The following is a 23,999-nucleotide window of genomic DNA, read 5'->3' as shown; positions in this document are numbered from 1 at the left end:
ATTTAAATTTTGCTACAGGGCAATAATGAATGAAATATTTTGAGAATGAAGAAAGATATATATCTATTGATTGATATGAACAATAGTAATAGCATAAAATTTTCTTTAATCTCATAGAAGTTTCTATAAAAATATATATATATATAAATTTTTAGCAGACTTTCTTGTTTGTCTACATTGAACAAGCTAATTATGACATTCTAATGGTTCATAAATTAATTTAATAAACACTAATACATACAGCTATTTTGGCAGATGAATGAGTGAAAATTAGTACCCATTATTCCCTTTAAAAACCCAAATATGAAATTATACTTCAACGAATGTTTATTTATATTTAAATTACACGAATAAAACTAAACTACTGCTCTCTCAAAATGTATAAGCAGAACATAATTTTTTAAGAAAATAAAATAAAATTGGATTCTTAAAAGGTGGGAAGGGAAAAAAGAAAGAAAGAGTTCAACACTTTACACCAAAATTTTATGTAAGACAGACCTGATGGAAATATCTAAAATTACAAATGCTACAACTTTGAATGAAAACTAAGCTGATGTTGGCTACATTAATCTAATGATCAAAAATGGATATTTTATTTACTACCAATAGCTAAAGCATAAAAAATGACAAAATATTTTCTAAATTTTAAATATGGAAAGCCTGAAAGTAAATGCCTTCTTGGCTTGATTAAAAAAATCATTTATGATTCTTTGAAAAGTTTACCACAGAAATATTGCTGCAATGATGCACAACTATCTTCAAAGAAAGGGGAAAGATAATGAAGAAAAATCATTTGAAACACACTAGGTATTACTTTTAGTTTAAAATGTGGTCGACAGATGGCAGCACCAATATCAACATGCTACTATGATAATCATTTACTGTCAGAAGACCAGCCAGCATAAAGTGCAGTTACTGGCTCTATTAAAAAAGCAAGAAGATTAAGATTAAAACCATCCAGGAAAAGTATTTCCTTGCCCTTAATATCATTGACATGATTTCTGGAGTAGAATTTCAAATTTTTACTTCTTTGTAAGATGAACTCTCTTTTGGGACATTTAACAGACTTTTCTTCCCATCACCTCAGATTTCTCTTAGACAACTTATCTGATAAATTTTCTATGAGATTGTGCTCAAGATGCATTATTTTAACGAGCTGGTCAAGTCGCATTTTCGTGATATTTTCAGCATTTACCTGACCTGATTTGTGCTCTCACTTTCTTCCTGGCATGGCAGTGTGATGGAATGTTTTCTCGTTCATCCCTGCCAGTCATTCATTCATGTCAGAGTTTTGGAACATTTCAGAAAATAATATTCCTAGCACAACATGGTGTTATATACCAGTATGATTTGAGATACATGTAGATTTGACTTCCTACATGTATCTTCTACTCAAAATGAGTCAAAGATGAGTCACACACACTTGGATTTTGATTACATAAATATAAGGCAAAAGGTATGTTCTGAACTCCTGACAGCTCTCTATATATCTCTCTCTATCTATATCTATCTGAACTCGACAGCTCTCTATGTCCTGACAGCGCTATATTTTTTAATGAATGTTATAGGATATTATGCACTATGGTATTTATGATAAATATTATGGGAGATAAACTTATTATTATTATTTATTGCTAGAGCATTTGACATTTGGGTTTGCAGTCTAATTTCTAATAGAGAATTATACCTTGTGCATGTGAAATGTTTCTGTTTTGAGCATTAAAGAGTCAAAGCTTTCAAAATTTTTAACAAAATTCTAAATTAGATTAGACCTGTAACTTTTTGTTTATACAGTAACACGTTGTTTATACAGGAAAAGAAATTTTAAGATTATACAACTGTTAAATGGAGAAACAACTGTTATATCCCTACTTGAAGAGCATTCTGGTCAAGAATACTACTTATATATTGATAGCTTTTTCATGTCTGCATCAGTGGTGGATGAAATCAGACTTGGAGAGCCTATACTTGTGGGACTGTAATGAAGAGAAGGAAAGAAATGACTGAAAATTATTTTCCACACAAAATGAAAATTGGTGAGATTTTGGTTCTGCAGAAAGAAAACCTAAATTTAACTGCTTTCAGTGATAGATAGCGAGTACTTTCTTCAAATGAAAGTTCTAAGAAAGTGCAATGGTGATGCCTCGTTTCTTCACACTAATGTAATCTTCCTACAAGGCAAATGATCTATTACAAATGTGAGGATTGTAGCATAAGACTGCGTGTAGATCCCTGCTTTGAAATTTGCCACACTAAAAATGAATTTTATTAAGTAAAATGATTATTGTCAATTGTATAATGTCAGAAGTCACTAATTGGGGAGTAAATGCTGAAAAAAAAATTAAGGTGCAAAATAAACATATTTAACACGTTGGCTGCCACATGCATTTGGTGTGGTTTTCCCATGACGCCAACTTGAAATTTTTATTATTAGATCTATACAAAATCATAATGCGACATTTGATACATACTAGGCAAGCATATGAAACCATTTACTGATGCAGAAGTAATGAAAGACTGCTTCGTCAAAGCTTCTTAGGCATTATTTGATAAATTTAGTGATAATAATAAAATAACTTCGTAAATTAAAAAAATACAGCTCTCTGATTCTACTCATAATAGGAACATTGGAAATATTGCAATACACATTTCTGATCAAATTACAGAAGATCATATTTCAGTATTATATAGATCACATATATACATATATTACATAGATCATATTTTAGTTTGACATTTAATTCTAGCACCAACACAAGATTACAGTGCTCCAGTTTCATTAGATTACAGTGCACTAAGATTACAGTGCTCCAGTTTCATTAGATATTGTAATGAGCAAAATTTAATTCATGAAGACATTTTGAAATTTTTCCTTGAAAAATCAGACCAGCGACAAAGGTTTTCATGATATTATTAGTACATTTCTAGAAAAGAATTATATTGTAATAAAGAAACTTCTGACTCCAAAGATGGGTATTCATTAATGATGGAATCAGAAAATAGATTTATTTATTTAGTAAACAAAAATATGATCTCTATGCCTGAATTAGATGTCACAATGGAAGTTGTAATAAATAAAGCAAATTTTATTGGTTGACAAGAAATGAACATCACAAATTTAAAAATTTGTTAGAAGAAATTAATAATAATTATAGTGATATTCTTTAGCATACCTCGAGGTGATAATTAAGGAGGAGAAAAGTTCCAGGTTGGTTTATTTTATGATATTAAATTATTATGCTTTTTTATGCTAAAAAATGACTTTCTTTTAACAAAAACAATAAAGTTTATAGTGAAGTTAAAAAAGGATGGGTAGTGATGACTTTTTTCTGCACAATATCACAGAAAAAAATAAAACTCTTAATCATGGCGCCTACAGAGTGAAAATAAATTATTTCGCAGATGGCAAACAAAATATTTGCTTTTGAAGAACTAAATATTTATTATGAACTAATACAGTACAAAGTTTGGGATCTGAAATCATCAGGGCATTGGCAATTCTGGATTTTGGCCATTTTCAGATTTTAAATCATTAGTTTAAATCCACTAAGATGGCAACATTGGGACTTCACTGATTGTTTAGGTCAGAAGGCTTTACAACTACTCAAAGGATAGTGACCACAGCCAATGTTAATACAGAGTCAATCAATGTATGGCAATGGTGTGATTCTCTAGGCAGCAGATGTTCGAAAGCAACATGCAAGAATCTCAGTTAGGAAGGAAAACACTGCATTTATGGCACACCTCCTTCTTTTTATTTAGTATTATATTCTCTATTCCTAGACTTTAAAATGGTTTTTGTTTTTGTTGTTGTGTAAATGTGCATGTTAGTGATCATGATATATGTACGCTGGTGATAATTTTCCAGCCATTCTAAAACATGTACGAGATATTCACTCTTCAGGTGGTATCAGATATCTCCAAGCTATAAGACAAACCCATAAAGTAATTGGACAATATCTTACAAATAAGAAAAAGATTATGCATAAAAGCACTGAAAATAACCAGGGTCTAAAGAAAGAAGAGCTGAATCAACAGACCAAAAGTATGGCAACTGGCAAGAACAAGACTGAACTCCAGTTTTGAGCATTCAAGTTCTTAACCAAAAGTAAGTTGAAAATCTTAAATACATGTTAAAATAAAGAGCAACTTTAAAACACACCAAAATTAAAAGCCACTTAAAGTGGAATAGTTAGGAAAGAGTGAAAGAGAATGAGGGGGACGATTCTGTGAATATATGTATGACACCATTATGTTTTTAATATAAGAAATGCTTATGCAGAGAATATTTTCATACACAAATAAAAATAATGGTTTATATAAATAAGATAAAAATAATAACTTACACTTAAACATTTTCATAAAATACTACTCTATATAATAGCTCCACAGGAACTTCCTTTGTTCAATACAATATTTTTCAAGAAAATAAAAAGTCATGTTAACACAAAACTGGATCTTAAAACTTTATAATTCAGCAAATACCTGAATGGTAACTACATTTGGCTGATATAGGTTGCTATGGTGGGACGGAGAATTGCAGTCATGACTGCTGATATAATGTTGAAATAGATCATCTTTGGGTGGAGACTGTTGGAATGTTTTAAATTCTAAGCTGCCATCATTTGAAGATGGTGACATTCTCGAACGTGTAGTTGTGATGGCTATTTCTTGACTATGATACGAATAAGGAGGCACATTACCTGCAAAAATAAATATAACATTTTACTTACAAGACACATATTTCATAGCAAATGAGCACATCTTTTAACTCTCTGAGTGGCACAGCTTTTGGAAACTTTAATGAACTATACTTAAAATCATAATCTAGAATTATATAATTACTCATTTTATTGTTTTCATAATCTTCAGTTCATTAGGGTAATATTTATATCATAGAAGACTATAAGAAAACAAAATATTTTAAATAACAAATTAATATATAATTAGTTGCAGAAAATTTCACGACTGGGTAAATAAAAATGGTCATGCTGCTCACACAGTTGCTTAACAGCATAATGAAATAACCGTGAAACTTATTACAGCTATACATTGTTTTAAAGTGCTAAGATAACATGCTGAGATGTTATCATTATGAAAAAAACAAAAATTAAAGCATGCAAAATACGCTAAATTTACTAAATTTAATTTGATTTATAAAATAAACAATACATTTACTAAAATTAAAAACTGACTAATTGAAATCTAGTTCAGCACAGAATACAAATTAGCATAAAAAATTAAAATGTGACATCTATAAATTTTTCATTAACCATTAGGAATATACATCTGTACTTGATAAGCCCAAACAAAAAAACCATATATGCACATTCTTCCAAGTTTGTAAATAAATATACACAAAGTCTCTGTAAAATTATTTGTAGTGTTTCATATAAATTTAGATACATATGAATATTACATAACACGAATACTTTTACACTGTTGTATGTATAAATAAACACTAAAGGAAGATTTTAAAGAAATGCTGATAATTTTCTCCTAAGTTTTAAATAATGCTTAAATTGATCTTCATAAGGAAAAGAGAGTATATCTTAAGATTACATTTCTCTATTTTTTAAAAATAATTCTTGTACTTTTTTTTTTTTTTTTTTGATATATATCCCACTCTGTGTAACAAAATTGAAATTGGTGGTAATTTTATTCAGTATGAAAAGATAAACAGCTGATACTATATAGAACTCAACATTCATCAATCCTACTAACTTAGCTCACTCTAAAAACAGTATCCCATTTCATTCAATCTAATAATTAATCCATCTAGGTTAACACAATCATTTTTTATAAGACTGCTCACTCTGTTTATTTAAACACCCTCACTCAAAGTACAACAGTTCCTAAAGCCTTCATCATCCTACTGAGCCTTCTTTCACTCTCATTTCTCTACTCTCAGTTTCGCTTTACTACATTTTAAACACCTCTGTAACATTTCTGACAGTTCTCCATGAAGATATATTTAATTTTACATTTAAAGTTTTACAAGATTATTACATATGTACAAAGAAAAGCTTTCACAATCTTAAAAATAAAGAAAAACAGGTCAGTTATATTAAACAAAATATCAGCAAATCAAAACACAAACTTCCAGGACACATTCGCTAAAAATAAAAGGAAAATGAAACATTATCTCCAGCTCAGCAAAAACAAACTTCTGCAAACATTTCAGTACAAAAATATTCCTCTCCTGCATATTGCTACAATGGAATACATTTTGTTTTCATATTTATTATTCAATATAAGAACCTTTACATTCTACTAGCAACTATTTTCAGGATGCCAAATAATTTAGAATACAAAATGAAAATTATTCACTGCATTATCTTCTGTTTTAAAAGAACAATTAGATAATCAGGTAACCATATTCTTGACATGGATGCATTCAAATAAATAAAAAAGAGCAACTATAACTAAATGACTAAGGTCATTAGCCTCCTAAATGCCTTTACCATGATTTTCACATGCAGCATGAAAGTAATAAATCACTCATCTTATTATTTTTTGAGGTATGCAATTTTCTACTCTATTTAAAAGTGCATCTTGCTTTTCTAATCATTGATAAGACATTTTTGATAATATTTAGACTTTTAGTCATGTTTTGATCTGCAGATGGCAATATTATTGCCTAAATTTTCATATTAGCATGGAGTTCATTAACTGTTTTTGCAAGTACTTTCACTGTTATTGTTTTCCTTTTTTATAATGAGAATATGGCTTGGACGAAACATTCAGCGCATGATAGAGCATATGTTCCTTATGATATTTCTGATACTGAAAGTGATGTTTAATTATTTTGAAGATAGTAATAGCAAAACAGATTATTATTTCTTGAACTCATCTCTTGATAGTGATGAATCTGAAAATGATTCAGTAACCATCCAAAATGTTTAGACCTCCACAATCTCTGTGGAATGCCTATTACTTTACAAAAAAGAAAAACCCACTGCAAAAATTAAAAAAGCTTCTGAAGCTCTGTATGCAAATGATTGAGAAAAGTATCCAAAAATATTCAATTGGAGATACATGTGGTACACCAGGAAGATCTAGTTCCATTTTTTTAAAATTGACAGCTTATCCTTTTGCAAGCCACATGCCTCCCAATCCATTAAAAAGAGAGGGGGGAACACTCTGAGATTGGGGAGGGGAGAACTTGCAAAGAAGCATAAATTTGGTGCGAAGTAGGACAAAGTAGGAAACTTTGTTTTGAAATTTACCACACTAAATTTAACTTCTAGTGTAATTTGTGTAAATATTGAATATTTCCATTAATACACACTTGTATTCCATTAAGTAAATCACAATTTAACTAAGATTTTTTTTCAGAATGTTTGTCCTTATATGATTACTCTTAAAATTGATTTTTATGAAAGCCTGTTATTAAAAAAATCTTGATCACAAAAATGTGCTACATATTTTAACTCTCAAACACATATAGATTTGAAATACGCAATAAAAATATGCGATTTTTGAAGCAATTCTGATAAAAATATTGAGCAGTCAGAAGGTTAATCTTTCACACCACAAAAATTAATTAAATGGCTAAAGTTGTCTACAGTACAGAATGTGTTAACAGAAAAATTCATTTATCAGTATATACAAATACAGAGACTAAGAAAACACATGTAACTGTTCGCTGATGCAATATCACTGTCTTTCCTGTTTGCATAGGAACAATCTTCAGTTACTGTGCAATTATATGAATTAAGCAAGAGCATCATTTAGTTATAAAAGATATCCTGAATGAAAAATCTTAACCAGACAACAAATTAAATCACTGTATTTCTAAAATTCCGTAAATACTGAGTTTTAGTATTAGAGTAACAAAGGCATATAATGATGAACAAGAAAATTTTAACTAAACTTGAAGTTCATTGGAGAAAGTATGTGAGGACAGCATTAATTATGGCTTCACAGCCATCACATTTTGTTGTAAGTGTTCGCTAAGTTATAAGGGTTATTAGACCAATTCAATGCTTAATACATAATTTAAGCTTCCAGAGTTGTAGATCTAAGTGAGTATTACTAATACAAGCTGAAAACTTGTAAGACTTTGGTATCTGGCCTGAGTGTGCAAACACTGATGATCCATGCATAAATTTAGAAACATATAAGCTGATCAGACACTTACACTTTCATTTTAGTCAAACAAATGGCCCTACTGTGGTGAAAGTCCAATAAAGTAATCCATGGTAAATAAGTAAATGATAACAGCAATAAAGTAAAGTGTGTACAAACACTGATAATCCATGTATGAATTTAGAAACATATAACCAGATCAGACAATTTCAGTTCAGTCAAATAAATGGTATAGTGTGGTGAGAACCCAATAAAGTAACTCCTGGTAAAACTGCATGATAACAGCAATAAAGTAACATCAAATAAGCATGGTTAATAAATGTTTCAAGCTCAGCAATTATATGGTGCTTTCTTCAGCTGGTGCAGATAACAACTGATATACCAAAAGACTTCTTTTAATAGGTTGGGTTCAGGGCTGGCACCAGAGCCAATGTGGTCGCGCTGGTAAGCAGAATTAGGAAATGCCATTTTTTTTGTTTGTTTTGTTTTTAAATTTTAGAAAAGAATCCCACTGCAAAAAAGAGGGATGGCAAAAGGCACCAGGCAGCAAGATTTTGGATCTGCAGAGATTGCACCAGACAGCAGTCCTGGTGGGTTCTATTTATGATCATTTTCATCTTTTATTAAAAAAATAGCATTCTAATGAAATACTGCACCTCCAGATAGATCCTTATAATTAGCCAAGAAACTATTGTATGATTTTTTTAATAACTTAAATTGTCCTTCTAGTTACTCAAACATCAATGTTATGAATAAGTATAAGGATGCAGCTAAAAAAATTCTTTTTCAACATTCTAATACACCAGTAGAGAGCTAAACAGAACGATGGAGAGCTATTCGATTAAAATCATATTTTTCTAGAATTTAAAACATTTTGTAGAACAATGATGTATGTATGTATTTAAAACATCAAAATGCCAGGCTATATATTAATAAATAAGTGCCATTAAAACTTTCAAAGATTTTCATAATCTTCTTAAAAATAAAACAGCACAAAGGCACAAAATAAAAGTAAACAAGGAAATTTACAGAAACTTACTTAAAGTAGTTGGCCGTGAAAGTGTATTTAAACAGCTACCAGTTATTTCATTTGATTCTGGTATATGGCTAGAACGTTTAATGCCATTGGAAATATCTTTTACTCTCTTGATTGCTAAAGTAATTTTCTTCTGGTGACCTAAGCAGAAATAATAATAATAAGGAGAAAACATTAAGTTTCATATAAAATTAGTAGTTAAATAAATGTAAATGATTCCATATTACATAAAAACAGAAAATTAGATGTTTTCACTGAGCACAGGCTCTCATTTACATCTTATATTAGGGAAACCACAAAAATTGCAAGATGCAAGTTCACTCGTGTGGTCAATCTACCAGTGTTCAGTGACTTTACTCCTCATCTACTGGTGGCCATTTCAGGACAGAAATATTAATGGAAACTGATTCGTTTTTACATTATGCAATGAGAAAACTCAAAATTATACCTTGAAAATGTACATGGGGATTTTTCAGAATGAATATATAACTAAACTATCAGACACTGTTCAGTTTCAGAGCCCTTATAAAAAGAATGTTTAAAAATAAAATCTTATATACAAAATAAATACAAAACTTTTGTACAAATGAAAACTTTCAGCAAAAGAATTTTTTTCTTCATTTCCCTTTTAAAGTTTAGTTTAAATTTTACTTTTAGTTAACTTATTTTAGTTCCCTTTAAGTGACTTTTATGCTTCTTAAACATAGTATATTAATTACTATATTAAATAAGGGAACAAGAATGTCCCAGTATTGCTGCTGAGGTGAATGTGAGGAGTTCATGCTGTTTGCTACATTGGGGGCTAAAATGAACTGCTAGAAAACCTCAGATTTAAACATATAAGTTTTCTGATGGAATGTGAAATAAAATTTATTTAGAAAAAATAATGCATTCTGTAAGATAAATCATTAGTTATTTAAAGAATAAATATCCCAAACCAATACTAAGAAAGGAGAAAAAAAACTTTTTTAACTCAAAATTAAAATATTACTCACTTACAAAATATTGTCAACTACATTAACACATTTCTCATTCTCCTTACTTGAAAAGGAACAAAATGAAAGATAAAAACAAAAAGATAGAGATAAAAAAAAGGAGATGTTAATTACTTTATATATATATGGGATGCACAAGAAGAGAAATATTTCTTCATTGAATGAAGTGCAAGTTATTATAAGATGTTTCTACTAAATTTATAACATAATATGGTTTTACAACTTCAATTATTCAAAATATTTTGTCTACAAAATGATGGGTAAAAAGGGAAGACAAAAATTAATATGATCAAATGAATTGTCTCATAAATTATTTGCTAATATCAAATATAACTGGTGTATGAATCTTAATATTTAATTACAATAAAATACTGGATTATTTCTTTTAGATATCAATGATACTATGAACTTACAAGGTAAAACTATCTAATATTTAATTATGTTATAAATGGTGAGACATTCTGAAAATACTTCCATAAAATACTGATGTCGGAAAGAATTGCACAAATTAAAATTAAACTGCTTTGTGGGTTTAGTTACTCCATCCCTGAACAATAACCCAGAACCCAAAGGAGGTGTAACCAATGAAGCAGGTTTACGGGTGACAAAAATTTTAGAACTTAGGGAAGCAAACTTTATGGATGGCAAAATTTTTAGAATTTAGAGCAGCAAAATTTTTACAATTTAAAGAAGCAATGGGCAGCAAAATCCAGGACCCACAGAGATTGCAGGAGCAGCAAAATGCTTAGCACTTGCCCTGGGACCACTTGTTATTGTAATTAATAAGAGGAATATTGTAATTGTTATATATTTTTGTTTGTTAATTTTTAGGTATACTTCCTTAGGCAGGAGATGATCTTTTGGCCATCACCTGCCACACTAAGTGTGTACTGGCATGTATGTTTGTCATCTATAAACTAGTCTTATAATTAGAAATTGTTTACAATTACAAAACTACCTGAAATGCTTTGTAGGTGCAAAACAGAAAAATAACAATTTTCATTCATGTGTTTAAATCTATTTTTTTTTTTTTTTTTTTTTACTTTTTGTATTTGATATTCAAATTACTACAGAGAAAAAAAGATTTTCTGAAGAGATCTGGAATTAATTAATTATATCAGAAATAAAATACTTTAAGTTAGTGATAGCTTAAATTCAAATAATGATGTCTACAACTATTATACAAATAATGATCATTGTATCCATTACTTACATACAAAATACCTATCAATAGGTTTGTTTCAGAAATTAGTCTTCAGTTACACCATAATCATCAATTTTACTTGCTTGTTACTCTTTTGTTATTGGGACTGGATTCAGAAATGTATGCATGTATGTATGTGCAAATATATGTGTGTGTACACACATACATACAACCATATATACATAATTATAATTAAAGAGAATATTCCTATTAAAATTCTTATATTTCAAATTAAATTAAGAAAGCTAAGGCAGTAAAAGAATAACAATTTGAAGTCTAAATAAATTCCAATTTACAAATTCGTAATTTTTAAGTAATATTATTTTTTTTTTATTAAAAAATTTAGAATTTTTTTTACAAGTATTAAATTATAAAAGTTAAATTGGCATGAAAAAATTGTTTTACTATCAATGGCCAATAACAGTGGATATGCATTAAATTGTGACAATGCATACATACATTTCTGAATCCAGTCCTGATAACAGAAGAGTACCTTTTGTTTTAGCTACTTAAAAAATGTAATAAAAATTAATATATAAATAATTGTATTTGATAAAAACTTCTTTTAGTTACACAATAAATGTTTTTTCCATTCAGTTAAAGTGTATAGCTCCTTTTAATGAAAATTAATATAAAATTTAAGCTATATCAATTGGTAATGTATTTATGAAAATCATTAAATGTATTCTGCTTTAATAGAATATCTTTAGAAATGACCCAGCTAAATATTTCTTGATCCACCACTAATTATCAAATATCAGTGTAACTGATAAAACGTTAACCCTTAACTAGTCAGATAACATATTTGGGACAATTCTATTTATAAATATTAATGTATCCATAATAAAGAATAAATTTTTTAGTTTACTTTATAATCAGTTTTAAAAAATTTTATTAATTTCTTTTTTCAGAATTTTTTTTTTTTTTTTTTTTAATAGTAGTTGCATAGATGGCTGCTACCTTTTGCCCATATAATGCATTAAGGATTAAAATTGGCAAAACTAAAAATGGTTGAAATAACAAAACTAAAAAAAGATAAATAAATTTAAAAAAAAAAAAAACTTTCCTGTACTGTAAAAATAAAATTACATAATGAGGTAATTAAAAATCTGGGAAAAGATCAGTTTATATATTTATTTTTTAATTTCTGATTACTTTTACAATAATGCTTACATCATAATTTACTTTATTTATAAAGATGTATACATTTAATTCGAAAATGTATGCAAACTGTATTAATATGTGATATACTAAAAATTAAAACAAACCTAATTTTTGGATCCCTATTTCTTCTAGATCTTCCCAAGTCAATTCTGTTACTTTATCAATCGTATCATAACCTTGTTCGCATAAAGTTTCATAATATTCTTCAAGTCTCAGTAAATGAAGCCATTCCAGCAAGGAGTTCTAATAGAAATTATATTTTATTAAAATATGGTATCAAGCTATATAAAATAATTGATAATTTGATAATCCTTTTAAAATATTCTTACTGGTTTGTAATCTGGAATACCATCAGAAATATTCAGCCTAGCAATTTCTGCTTTTAATTTCCGTCTATGATTAGGCTTCGTAATACCAATTGCAGTCAAATCCTTGAAAAAAGATCAAAAGTAGAAATAAGTAATATACTACAAAGTAACAACTGAAATAAGTAATATACCAGAAAAGTTAATAAATATAAGAGAAAATTTACATTTTCAGTTTTAAGAGTATATCATGTAGACTCAAAAATATGTGTACAGTCAAAAGTCTTTAATCCGGACGTCCATAATTCGGAATGATCTATAATCCGGACCTGAAAGCTACAAACTTTCTGCACATGCATAAACGCATAATACCTTTACGCATGCGCATAATACCTTTACGCATGCACGTTTAATGTATAACGGATGGTATAAGCTAAACTAAAATGATCTAATCATCTATTTCAGGTAATGTTGAAGATTGCATTGTTCCTTAATTTTCTAATTGGATCCGGCTTATTATTTTTTGCAGACTGTTACAGCAAATTTATAAAACTAAGCTTGAACTTTCGATTATGTCAAAAAGAATTTCCGATTCTGGAGCTGCCAAAGGATATACAAAGTGAAAGCATGTTTCGATGTCCATCAAACAAAAAATGGATAAAGGCATATCCTTTGTTTCTCTAATGATTCCAAAATCTGTTTATCAATTTCACGCTGCTGTGCGGGGGGGGGGACGTCGCGGCGCTCAATGAACTGGAAGTTGATCTGTTAGCACTATCCTTATCTTCAGGACAGATGTTTTTATTTTATTCGGCTTATAATTCCCTACTAAAGGTAGTATTTCATCTCGATGTACTCCGTCTTTGATATGATTTAAATCAAATTCCTCGTCATTATAAATATCACGAATACACATCAAATAGTTTTCTGGTTGCAATTTTCTAATTTCGACTATGCGCAATATATGCTTTACGCATGCGCGCGTTGAAAGAAATGTTTGATAAAGTAAACAAATAAATATTAAGCATTTTTTTGTAAATTTTGATACCCTTTAGATCATAATTTCTCTTTATTTCATAAATTACGGTTTCATATTTTTAATTTTATAATTTCTGCATGCCATCTTACCAGATTTAAACTGATGATCTATAATCCGGAAACACCAATAATTCGGAATCGAAGTCCCGACTAGTTCGGATTAAAGACTTTTGACTGTATTATGAATTTACATAATTTAAAGTACAAAAGACTGATTTATATCCATTTCTCTCTCTCTCTCTCTCTATATATATATATATATGCATATAATTTGGCCTTTACAGCATATGCTATTTACAGTTCTTTATACAGCATATATTTATATAGCAAGTCTAATGAATCTAGCATTCTAATACATAAACAAATCTGATGTGGACACCACATAACTTCCTTGCACAGCCTATCAAATTATACACATTTTTTTGCTGCATTTCAATTAAACTCATTTCCTCAAATTCCAATACAGATATATTTCTCATTTAAGCAATTTAGTTCTCACTTGGCAGCATGGTAAAAATACATAAAAACTCAAAAACCTTTCATTAAAAATTGTAAAATACGGAAAAATTTAAAACACCAAATACAGTATAATAATATTTTTTTAAAAAAAGTTAAAACTAGAATTTCTACGCAAAAACAAGCAATTCGGCCAGCGGCCATGAGAACACAGGATTTTTCAGCGCACAAAACTTTTCAAGTATGTACAGAAAGTTCACTCTTGATCCCATTCTGCAAAAGACACTGAAGTTGGTGCACACACTGAATTAACTATTCTACTAAGAATTTCGGATGTAAGCAAATGGCGGCCTCGTTAGACTAAGTGCCACTTAAACAACTTTTAAACTGTTGATAATTCTACAGCTACTGCATGCAGATTAAGTAAAGGCATGAAAACTTTAATCGGAACATCAGAACAACATAATTCAATTACTTTTAAAGCAAAATATGAACAATTTACCAATGCATAAGAATAAAAAAACTCAGCTCACCGAGCTGGGTGATAATAGAGTAGGTATATATATTGATTTACATATTATATATATATATATATGTAATAATAAAATTCCATAGTCAAGAATACACTTAAAATTCTAACTGTATGTTCTTTTCATTTTTAATGGCGACGATCTCTTATTTGAAAGTACGTGGAATTAAATCCACAGCCCCGTAGTCAACTTGTTTTTCCCGCCTTTTCTACACGTACAGTTATAGAATGTTCTGGAGATATTTAAAGCGAATTGGGATGGCTGACGAGGCTGACGTCATTTCTTGGAAGCTCCGCCTTTCCAGAGGATATAAAAGGACTCGCAAAGGAATATCGGGGTCTTTTTCTTTAATGTAACGATGCAGTAAACTTCATACAAAAAGTTATTAGTAATTCTTTTTATTTACTCCGGAAATATGATTTTTGTAACTGTTATTTCTCCTGACCAATAATAAATGGATCCTGTTTTTTAAACTTATCGTCTGATAATTTAAGCTACGACTACATCTATATTTCTTCACCAATCTATTTATTCCGGAAAAAAGCTGGTACATCATATACATATATTTATTTACATACGTTTGATGCGGCTGACTGCAACCAAAAAGAGAGCTGCACAGCTACAAGTTCTAGCAGTCCCCATATACAAAAGCGTTCTAAAATAATACGTTCTAAAAGCTATTCGTTTTTGAGTTACGCGAGATCCATACGTACGTACGTACAGACGCCACGAAGAACGTTTTAATTGAATTTAATTATTTAAAATGGATTCGCATTTTAAATCCATTTTACAATCCGTTTGGGAAAAAAGAGTATCCAGTACAGTCACAATATGACTGTATGTACAGATGTCATGCAAAAAGAGAGTGGTCAAAATGCATATTTTCGTTGAAATGTGACACCCAAATTTTTTTTGCGATAACAATACTTTCTTTATGTCGTACGAGGATTTAAAAATGTAAACACAACAGGCCGTTACATAGAATTCTTTTTAGAACAAGAAATTGAACATTGCTGTCATTCACAATTAATATTAATAAATATCGTCTGTGTTTATGTAACGCTAATGAGCTGATATTAAAATAAATAAATACTTAACAAGCAGGAGATTACGTATATACAGATTTATATTAACAACTTCTATAAAAGTATATGCACGAATTTTCCAGTCGCTTATTTTCTATAATGCTTATTAAAATATTTATAAACTTGAAAGATGAGAGGGAAAATATCTCAAACAAAGTAAGCAAGGAACTGAGTGATTTCCGAAGCTTTCAGGGGAAGAAATTTCCGCCAGTAAATCGTTCTGCCCGCAGAACTTCGGTCATTACTTCCGATCCTCGTCAACAACACTTTGCCATATGGGAGGCGCACAGTGATATATCGGATCGAGGAAAAGCCCTAATTTATGCGCGTACTCTTCCTCCTCTCCCAGCTAAATCGCCATTAGTGCCATGGTATTCCTTTTCCTCTATTAAAGAATGCATCCCAACAACGCCATTCCAACTGTCGTTTGGAGAGAGGTTGACAGATATGAGTCCGTTGCGCTTAGTGATATGGACGTGCTAAGAACAAATAACGGTAATAACTATTTTTTAAACTACATTCCACGCTTCAAATGGATAAGATGTTGCTTCAAATAAAAAGTCCCTTCGCTTCTACTTCCGTTACATCATTCCTACATATTACAAGTATTAAAAATACTCAACGGCGTAATGGATTGTGGAGTTAATTACCGATTACATAAAACCGGCATTAAAAAAACTATACTTCTGAATACATATTTGAGAGCACTGTTTTATAAATCAAAGTATAAAAGGAAACAAAGAAAAAATCTAGGATTTCTGATTATTTCAAGATATGGAACTCTCTTTTCGGTACGTGGGTAGTTTCGTAATAACACATTTATCGTAGACAACCTTTATTCATGCAAGTATGATGATAACGAGCAAGCTAAAAGCAAATACCAAAACCTCATCAAAAAACATCAGAGAACAAAACAGAAACCAAACTCTACCATAATTTAATAGCCACTGTTTTACTAACCAACTTGATGATAAATACGAAACAAGGATCAAGGCTACAGAATCAAGAGCTTCGCTATTATTTGCCTGAAAACTACAATTGCAGAAATACAATCTAATTCTGAAAAACTTGCCTAATAATTGTGTAAAACTAAGGACTATGTTTGCAACGTAAACCTTAAGAGAAATAGTTTGAATCAATTTCGATTTTTGACTTAACTAAAGAACTAAAGGAAAGCTATTTCGATTACGATAGTGTTGGTTCCAAAAACAGCTACAAATGCTAGTTGTAAAATGAAAAATTATTCATACAAGAGTATATCTAACTAACGACAAATAGCAGGAACTATATATATGCTAAAGCTACACCCATGATGAAACTTTGACTAAATGATGTAATGATGAAACTTTGAGTAAATGATGTAATGATGAAACTTTGCGTTTAAATGATTCTTGAGAATGATAAAACTGTCACTAAGATATTACCATAACACAAATGAATCCTTGTGAATTAATATTCCGATTCTTGATAGATGAAGCTTTCTTTCAGCTTTTTAATCACCAGCATAAGAAAACATAAGATTTGGATAGTTATTGCAATTTTTATCGTAGTTCCTAGCAGTTAGGACTGACGCAAACATAATTAAAACTTTAAAACAAATTCCATATAAAAAGCAAAGAGAAAGAGAGATAAAGAGCCTTAATTGCTGCTTGTTTATCTGTCGCAACATAAGGTACGGGGTTACGACATAATTCTCTCAATCTTATGAAATCTTGAACCATCTCACGAAAGATGTAGTCTGTAAAATATGAAAGGTCTGGCGTCTCAAATTCGTTACATAATTTAATTAAAAAAATTAATTTGCTAAAGTCTCTTTCGGTTTCCCGCACGAACATGAAAATTAGCATTTATCTTAATTTACTTTTATTTGGAAATCAAAAGCTTAATTTACTTTTTACATAGTTGACAGTTTCTCTTAGAAGACTAATAATAATGCATTTTTGCACCTTTTTATTTAGCCTTCTGCATCAGCTTCTGTTAAGTCTGAAAGGTAACAAGTTTAAAAAGTATGGACACCATGCAAGTATTAGAATGAGCTTCGCCCGCATTTAAAATAAATAAATCTGAAAGCTTTCAGATTTTAAGTTACGTCCAACGGGGCGTTTATTTAACGTTTTGTGTGCTATCTTTATTTAGTAAATATCATATTCTACGTACTCAAACCATAAAATTCAGCTCAACAGCAATATCGCAATATAATTAAAATGAGCAAATCTTTAGAATTTCCGATTCACAGTCTTGTGAGCTGGAGATAAAAATTCCCCCCCCCGTACAGAGTTGCCATTGCTCGCTTTGAAATCGATTAGTTTGTTAATCAATGAACATCATTCTCTGAAGTGTTACAAAATATGAAATCGATAATAGAACAAATTTCAAATTCAAATTAGGGCATCCACATGCCTATATTCTATGGAAGATGACGTAACTCAAATTTTGATGGCTATAGGTACCGTTGTTTTATCACAGTTCGAGAAACATACATACATTCATGTAGATTCCTCATTATTTATTTTCTTTAAATATAACACAGCGATAATATTTGGTGGCAACGATTTGAAATATGAAACAACGCTTATCGTGAATCGACGAAAAATGCCAAAACGAAAGTAATAGCCCTTCTGAGCAAAATTGCCCCTTTGGGCTGTCGGTTAATGATGATTTATTAACATACGAAGATTTATATAATTTTACTTATTTTAATATATCACAATGAAGTATTTGTTTTACAGCTGTATGTACATGTTTTAATAATAATGTTTGGGTTTATTCGGGAGATGGCCTAATACTTCTATCTACAGAATCTTTACGAACATACTTTTCAATGCTTTTCCAACTATCAATAGATAAGCAATGAAATCACTGCCTTTTCATTCTAAAAAAAATATAAAAAATCCTCTTACAAAGAAAAGTTCATTAACGAAAAAGTAAAATTCATTGCGCAGAATATTTAAATAAGATGAAATCGAAGTGCCAAGTTACGTAATGGGAGATAAAACTTCGAAGAAGATGCAATCCCCGTTTGAAAGACAGGAAAGCGCTAGCCTCAGATGCCATGGGTCTTCGTGTCTCCATGGCAACCTACAGGCGCTCCCCAGCGTCCGGGAGGCGCCCCATTTCATTATGGGAATACTCTATTCAAGCTAGTATTAAATAAAATGCCCACACATAAATGCTGCTGCACAAAGAAAAACAAAATGGGGCTGGGAAACTGGTTTCCCAGTATACCGGCAACGACAATGCAGAATTCATTTCGTAAGTGCTGTCCATAGCAATTTGCACATCATTTTTAATAAGCTGCCTTTAAAAAAAAAAGTCGGTAAAATGAATGCAGAATGTTTAAAAGGTCCATAAACATAGACAGAGTTGTGCATGTCATCGATAATCAAGTCTTAACAAGGAATTACTAGATTTCGGATTGAACTGCGTTATTATTATGATCTCATGAAACCCTGAGACACGTTTGATGAGGCGATCACATGCTTATCGGCACATATGGAAGTTCCGAGCATCTGACTGTCATTCATCATCATTATTCTCCCAGAACCATGTAACTCAACATATTGTATCAAATGCGATGGCCATCTCCGAGTACTACGGCAAGTTCATCAATTATCATCTTCCCTAGCTTCTGATATGATATAGAATTGGTATTTTATTCCGATTAGAGCTCAGCTGCATTCACTTTGTACTGTAAAAATGATTTCAAAGCATTTTCAGTAAACAGTTTCTTCAAATGCACTGTGAAGAAACATGATAAGGAGAATTACAAGGTAATAAATGCTTTGTTAAATATTATTATCGATTATGTCTACAAGTATATCGACGCTTAAAAGATTTACTATTGTCATAATATAATTTCATTCTATCATCCTTTGATTTTCTCCCTTCTCTAGAATACCAGCATTATAATATGTTTCAAAACATCCTGTCATATCACTAACATAAAAAATCTAAAACTGCACATTCGCAGAGAACTATAACTTGAAATACATACGCTTCTGAAAGAATATTTCTTCGCAAGCCATACTCGATTTGTATTTAAAGACACAACTTATACGTAAGTTCTAAAATTTACTAAATGCACTCACTAAATGCAGTTCTCATATCTAATAAGATGTCGTACTTGTTGTACTAACTACTTCAAAAATGTGAGAATTAAAAAAAAATACTCATCCTGTATATATATCACTTCGTTCTTAAAGCAGATATTCATATTCGGCATTAAGATTTCTGACGAATATCAATAATATTATAAATGTGACTGTAAAAGACCCCTAAACTATCAGATAATCCTTAAAATTTCCCGCAGTAGTCTAACGTTTATTAATATCTGATAGTAAAGGTATGAACTATTGAGCAATATAATTTAACTTCGGGGTTTTACTAATATATGACGATATTATTAAGATATACCCACGCGAAGTGGTAAAATGTGGTTTTAGAGGCAAGCGTGCATTTTTTAGTATTCGTATTCTAACACTTTTATATTTTTTTTTACAGTTCATTAACCTGGGATTAAAAAAGTAAAATCAAAATACAACGCACTTTTGGAATGCTTTTAAAATGCTGGTAGAAAATCTGAGTTTAATATTTTAAAGACAACATACTTAACACGCCTTTGCAATTTTACACTATGTAAAAAAAGAATGCTGACAGAAAATTTTGCAAAAAGTCTTGACAATCTCTGCTAAAGGGTCATTCTACTGCACGACAGAGTACGCTCCGTTGTTGCCAAAATCTAAAAGAAGAAATTATACCACTCTAAACAAAAATACTGGCACTACAGCACACGATAATAATCCTCTCACGGTGCAATCCTTTCCAAAATCCCTGAAGGACATCAATTTCATCAAGCCTAAGAGACATGACATGAAGAATCTGACTTTGACAGTGGATTTTTTTAAGTACCAGAGAGCAGACGTTTTATCAGAAATGCATTTGTAACTTGGTTCATCAACAGAACAATTGACAGGCCCGTCTACATATAGCGATATTGTAGGTCAACTTTGACATCTCAAACTGAGTAACTTGTCTGTCCATATCACTGAACCGGCCCAGATTAAGCCTTAGCATTATAAGGGCGTGCTTAGGTCCTCGAAGAAAGGGGGCACCTTAGCTGTAGACCTTAGATCTTTAAAGGTCCTTAGATGTTCAGGACAGGAGACACAAAATTTCCCATGGCTGGTTTCACTATAGTACGTATGGAGCAGCTAAACCAAAACCGAAAGAGAGAAGGAATGAAAAGAAAACTATCGTTAACATATATGAGGACACCAAAAGTGCTTTAAGCTTGTAAGTGTTGTCTCTAAAAGTCTTAATCGAGCCCTACCACGGAGGTAGAAATAATTTCTACCTGACTGGTCTACCTTCTACAGTTTTCCATTTCTCTTCTACTCCAGCCGGCATCCATTAAACAAAGCTTTCATTTTCGAAACTCAAGAAATTAATTAACTACACATTCAGAAATTTTTGACAAGGAAAAAAAAAATTTAGGACAGCAGAATGACTAATAATCGCAGCTTCGTTTTCTTAATTCTATTAAAAACTATTTAATTAAGAAATGTATGCGTACCAAAAACCACTTCTAAAAACAGATCTTCACCTAGTTGACGACGGGGGGGGGAGGAGATATATATATATTATCTTTAGATATAAGTAATATATATATAACTAACTATAAGCGGTGTTTCCGCAGTGTAAGGGAACATTATGGAACACGAAAATCGAGCTATTTTGAAGATTTTTGACTAGTCCAAAACATAAAATTCAAAACGAAGTATTTATCCGGACTAATATTCGGTTCGAACTTCCGTAAGGGTAGCTGAATTAATAGGACAAGAAGGGCAGCTACAACTGATGCATTCTGAATAATGAAGTTATCTTTTTCTCCCACGCGCACTCCTATTTAATTACATAACATATTAACCTTCTGCACCTTAGTGCCGTTAAGGGGCCATGCGTAATCTGCATTTCAGTCCCACAGTTAAAGCTCTCATGGTGGCATGGGTGAGGTTCATTAATATTTCACAGATGCTCTTGCAGCAATCGAGAATGCAAATAAAATAGGAGGGAATACTTCCCGATGCAAAACTGCATTACAGAAAACTACGTGCCATATCTAAGAGATAAAAGAAAACAAATAATCAGGGACATACTTTTCGAAGTAGTCACAGTTTATACGAATGATGCTACAACAGGTACTATACTAAACAGAATTTTAAGAATTAAAATTCCATTTTTTTTTTTTAAAACAGAAGTTGATTAATAAAATAAGTGAACAAAATAAAAACCATAAGCAGTTATAATTCTTTTTTTTTTTATTTAAATAATACTTTTAATTTTTTGAAAATGTCATTCTAAAATATACTGAAATTGTTAACTAGTCATAATAAAGCATCTCCAAGAAACATATATGTTTAAAAATTTTCTCCGAAAACTTTACATAAAATAAAGTTACGTTTAAAAAAAAAGAATGCGTACTTTTTAATTCTAATTAATTTGAAATTAACATGGTTGTCCATCTGAGAAATAAGTTTTCTAGTAACACAAGTTATTTCTCTACAAAGGAAGTTCAAGAATTTTCCAAAGAGGCTTTGTCCCTGAAGGACTATTTTTTTCGTTTTGCGATTTTGCGTCGAATCACTATAAGCGGCGTATCACTTTTCAAATTGTTGCCACCAAATGTTAGAGTCCTACATTATAAATGAAGAAATTAAATAATGAAGAATCTGCATAAATGTATATGTATGTTTCTCGAATTGTGATAAAACAACGGTACCTACAGCCATCCAATTTTGAATGATGTAATCCTACTGCGAATATGGGCATCTGAAAGCCTAAATTTGAAATTTGTTTTATTATCGATTTCATATTTTGTAAAACTTTAACAAATTTTTGATTAACAAATTCAACGACTTAAAAGCGAGCAATGGCAACACTCTAAGGGGAGGTGGGAAAAAAAAAAAACTTTTTATCTCCAGCGCGTGGAACTGTGTTTCGGAAATTCTAAAGATATGCTGCTCATTTTAAAATTATTTTGCAACATTGCTGTTGAACTGAAGTGCAAAGAACATGATATTTAATAAATAAAGGTAACACACAAAACGTTAAAGAACGCCTTGGACTAATTTAAAATCTGAAACCTTTATTATTATTATTTTTTTTAATTAAAGATTTAAGTCTTCTCTCCCCAATTCTGAAGAAGCATACGACGTTATACTTCCTCAGCATAAATATGCTAATTAAAATACTGACAGCAAGTTAAACTCCTATCATAAAAGCGGATTTTATTTTTTTCAAAAAAACTGAAAATATATTCCCCTCCCCTTCACTTGCCTAGGAAATGAATAAATGTCAATCGTTTCATATACTTTTTTTAAAAAAACTTATTACGTGCTCCGCCCTTAGGCACTACACGGAAAGGGATGGATGCCCCGTGGAGGCAAACTGGCTGGTATTTACGTTACACATGGGGAAAACCACGAAAACACCCATGCTGCCAGCCCGTTCGCCGGGATTCGAACCCCGGACCGAACTACCAGTGTTCAGCGGTTTTTACCGCTCGGCCGCTGGTGGGCTCGTTTCATATACTGCCGGCCAATTTTCGGCATTCTATAAAATGCTTAGGTATTCTAAGAATGTGGTTTTCATACTATACATTAAAACAGTATTATTTGGATATGATAGGATGCAAAATATGTACCCCGTCATCCATGAGTAGTATGTTTTCGAAATCTTACAAAAGAATTACTAATTTTTTCCTAGAAATAATATCAAAGCATATTAATATTAAAAAAAAATAACCACTCGAATTAAAGTTTATGAGATAAAGTTGCAAAATGAACTATCGTATTGGGTCGAAAATATGACCTCCTGAATCGAAAGGCAGAAGAAAATCGCATTTCATCTCTACATTTTAGGATAACAGATTTTAAAATATATTTGATGACTGTTGAGATATGTATTTAATACTGCATTCCCCTTTTTTTGCTTTATTTATTTTTTCGGTATTACTTGTATGTTATCATTAATATATGATGATCTTGTTACTGGCAACATGCTTTGTTTTACTATTAAATTTATGTGAATGGCAACA

At 30.7% G+C, this 23,999-nt stretch overlaps 1 protein-coding gene across 2 annotated transcripts in view; it reads right to left on the bottom strand.

Moving 5' to 3' along the window:
* LOC118185249 (caskin-2-like) overlaps positions 1–23,999 on the bottom strand; it is a 658,017-nt gene that overhangs the window by 9,568 nt on the left and 624,450 nt on the right. For both annotated transcript variants that reach the window (XM_085825792.1, XM_085825793.1), the window contains 4 exons: positions 12,820–12,921; positions 12,595–12,733; positions 9,131–9,268; positions 4,486–4,703 (listed from right to left, as the gene is read on the bottom strand). In XM_085825792.1, the coding sequence (XP_085681918.1) occupies positions 4,486–4,703; positions 9,131–9,268; positions 12,595–12,733; positions 12,820–12,921 (597 nt within the window). The remainder of the gene's footprint in view (positions 1–4,485; positions 4,704–9,130; positions 9,269–12,594; positions 12,734–12,819; positions 12,922–23,999) is intronic.

The sequence above is a fragment of the Stegodyphus dumicola genome, chromosome 10 (assembly GCF_044657685.1).
Source record: "Stegodyphus dumicola isolate Sdum_Otavi_A_Nest chromosome 10, ASM4465768v1".
In the NCBI taxonomy this organism is placed as follows: Eukaryota; Metazoa; Arthropoda; class Arachnida; order Araneae; family Eresidae; genus Stegodyphus; species Stegodyphus dumicola.
This window is presented reverse-complemented; position numbering and strand designations above follow the sequence as displayed.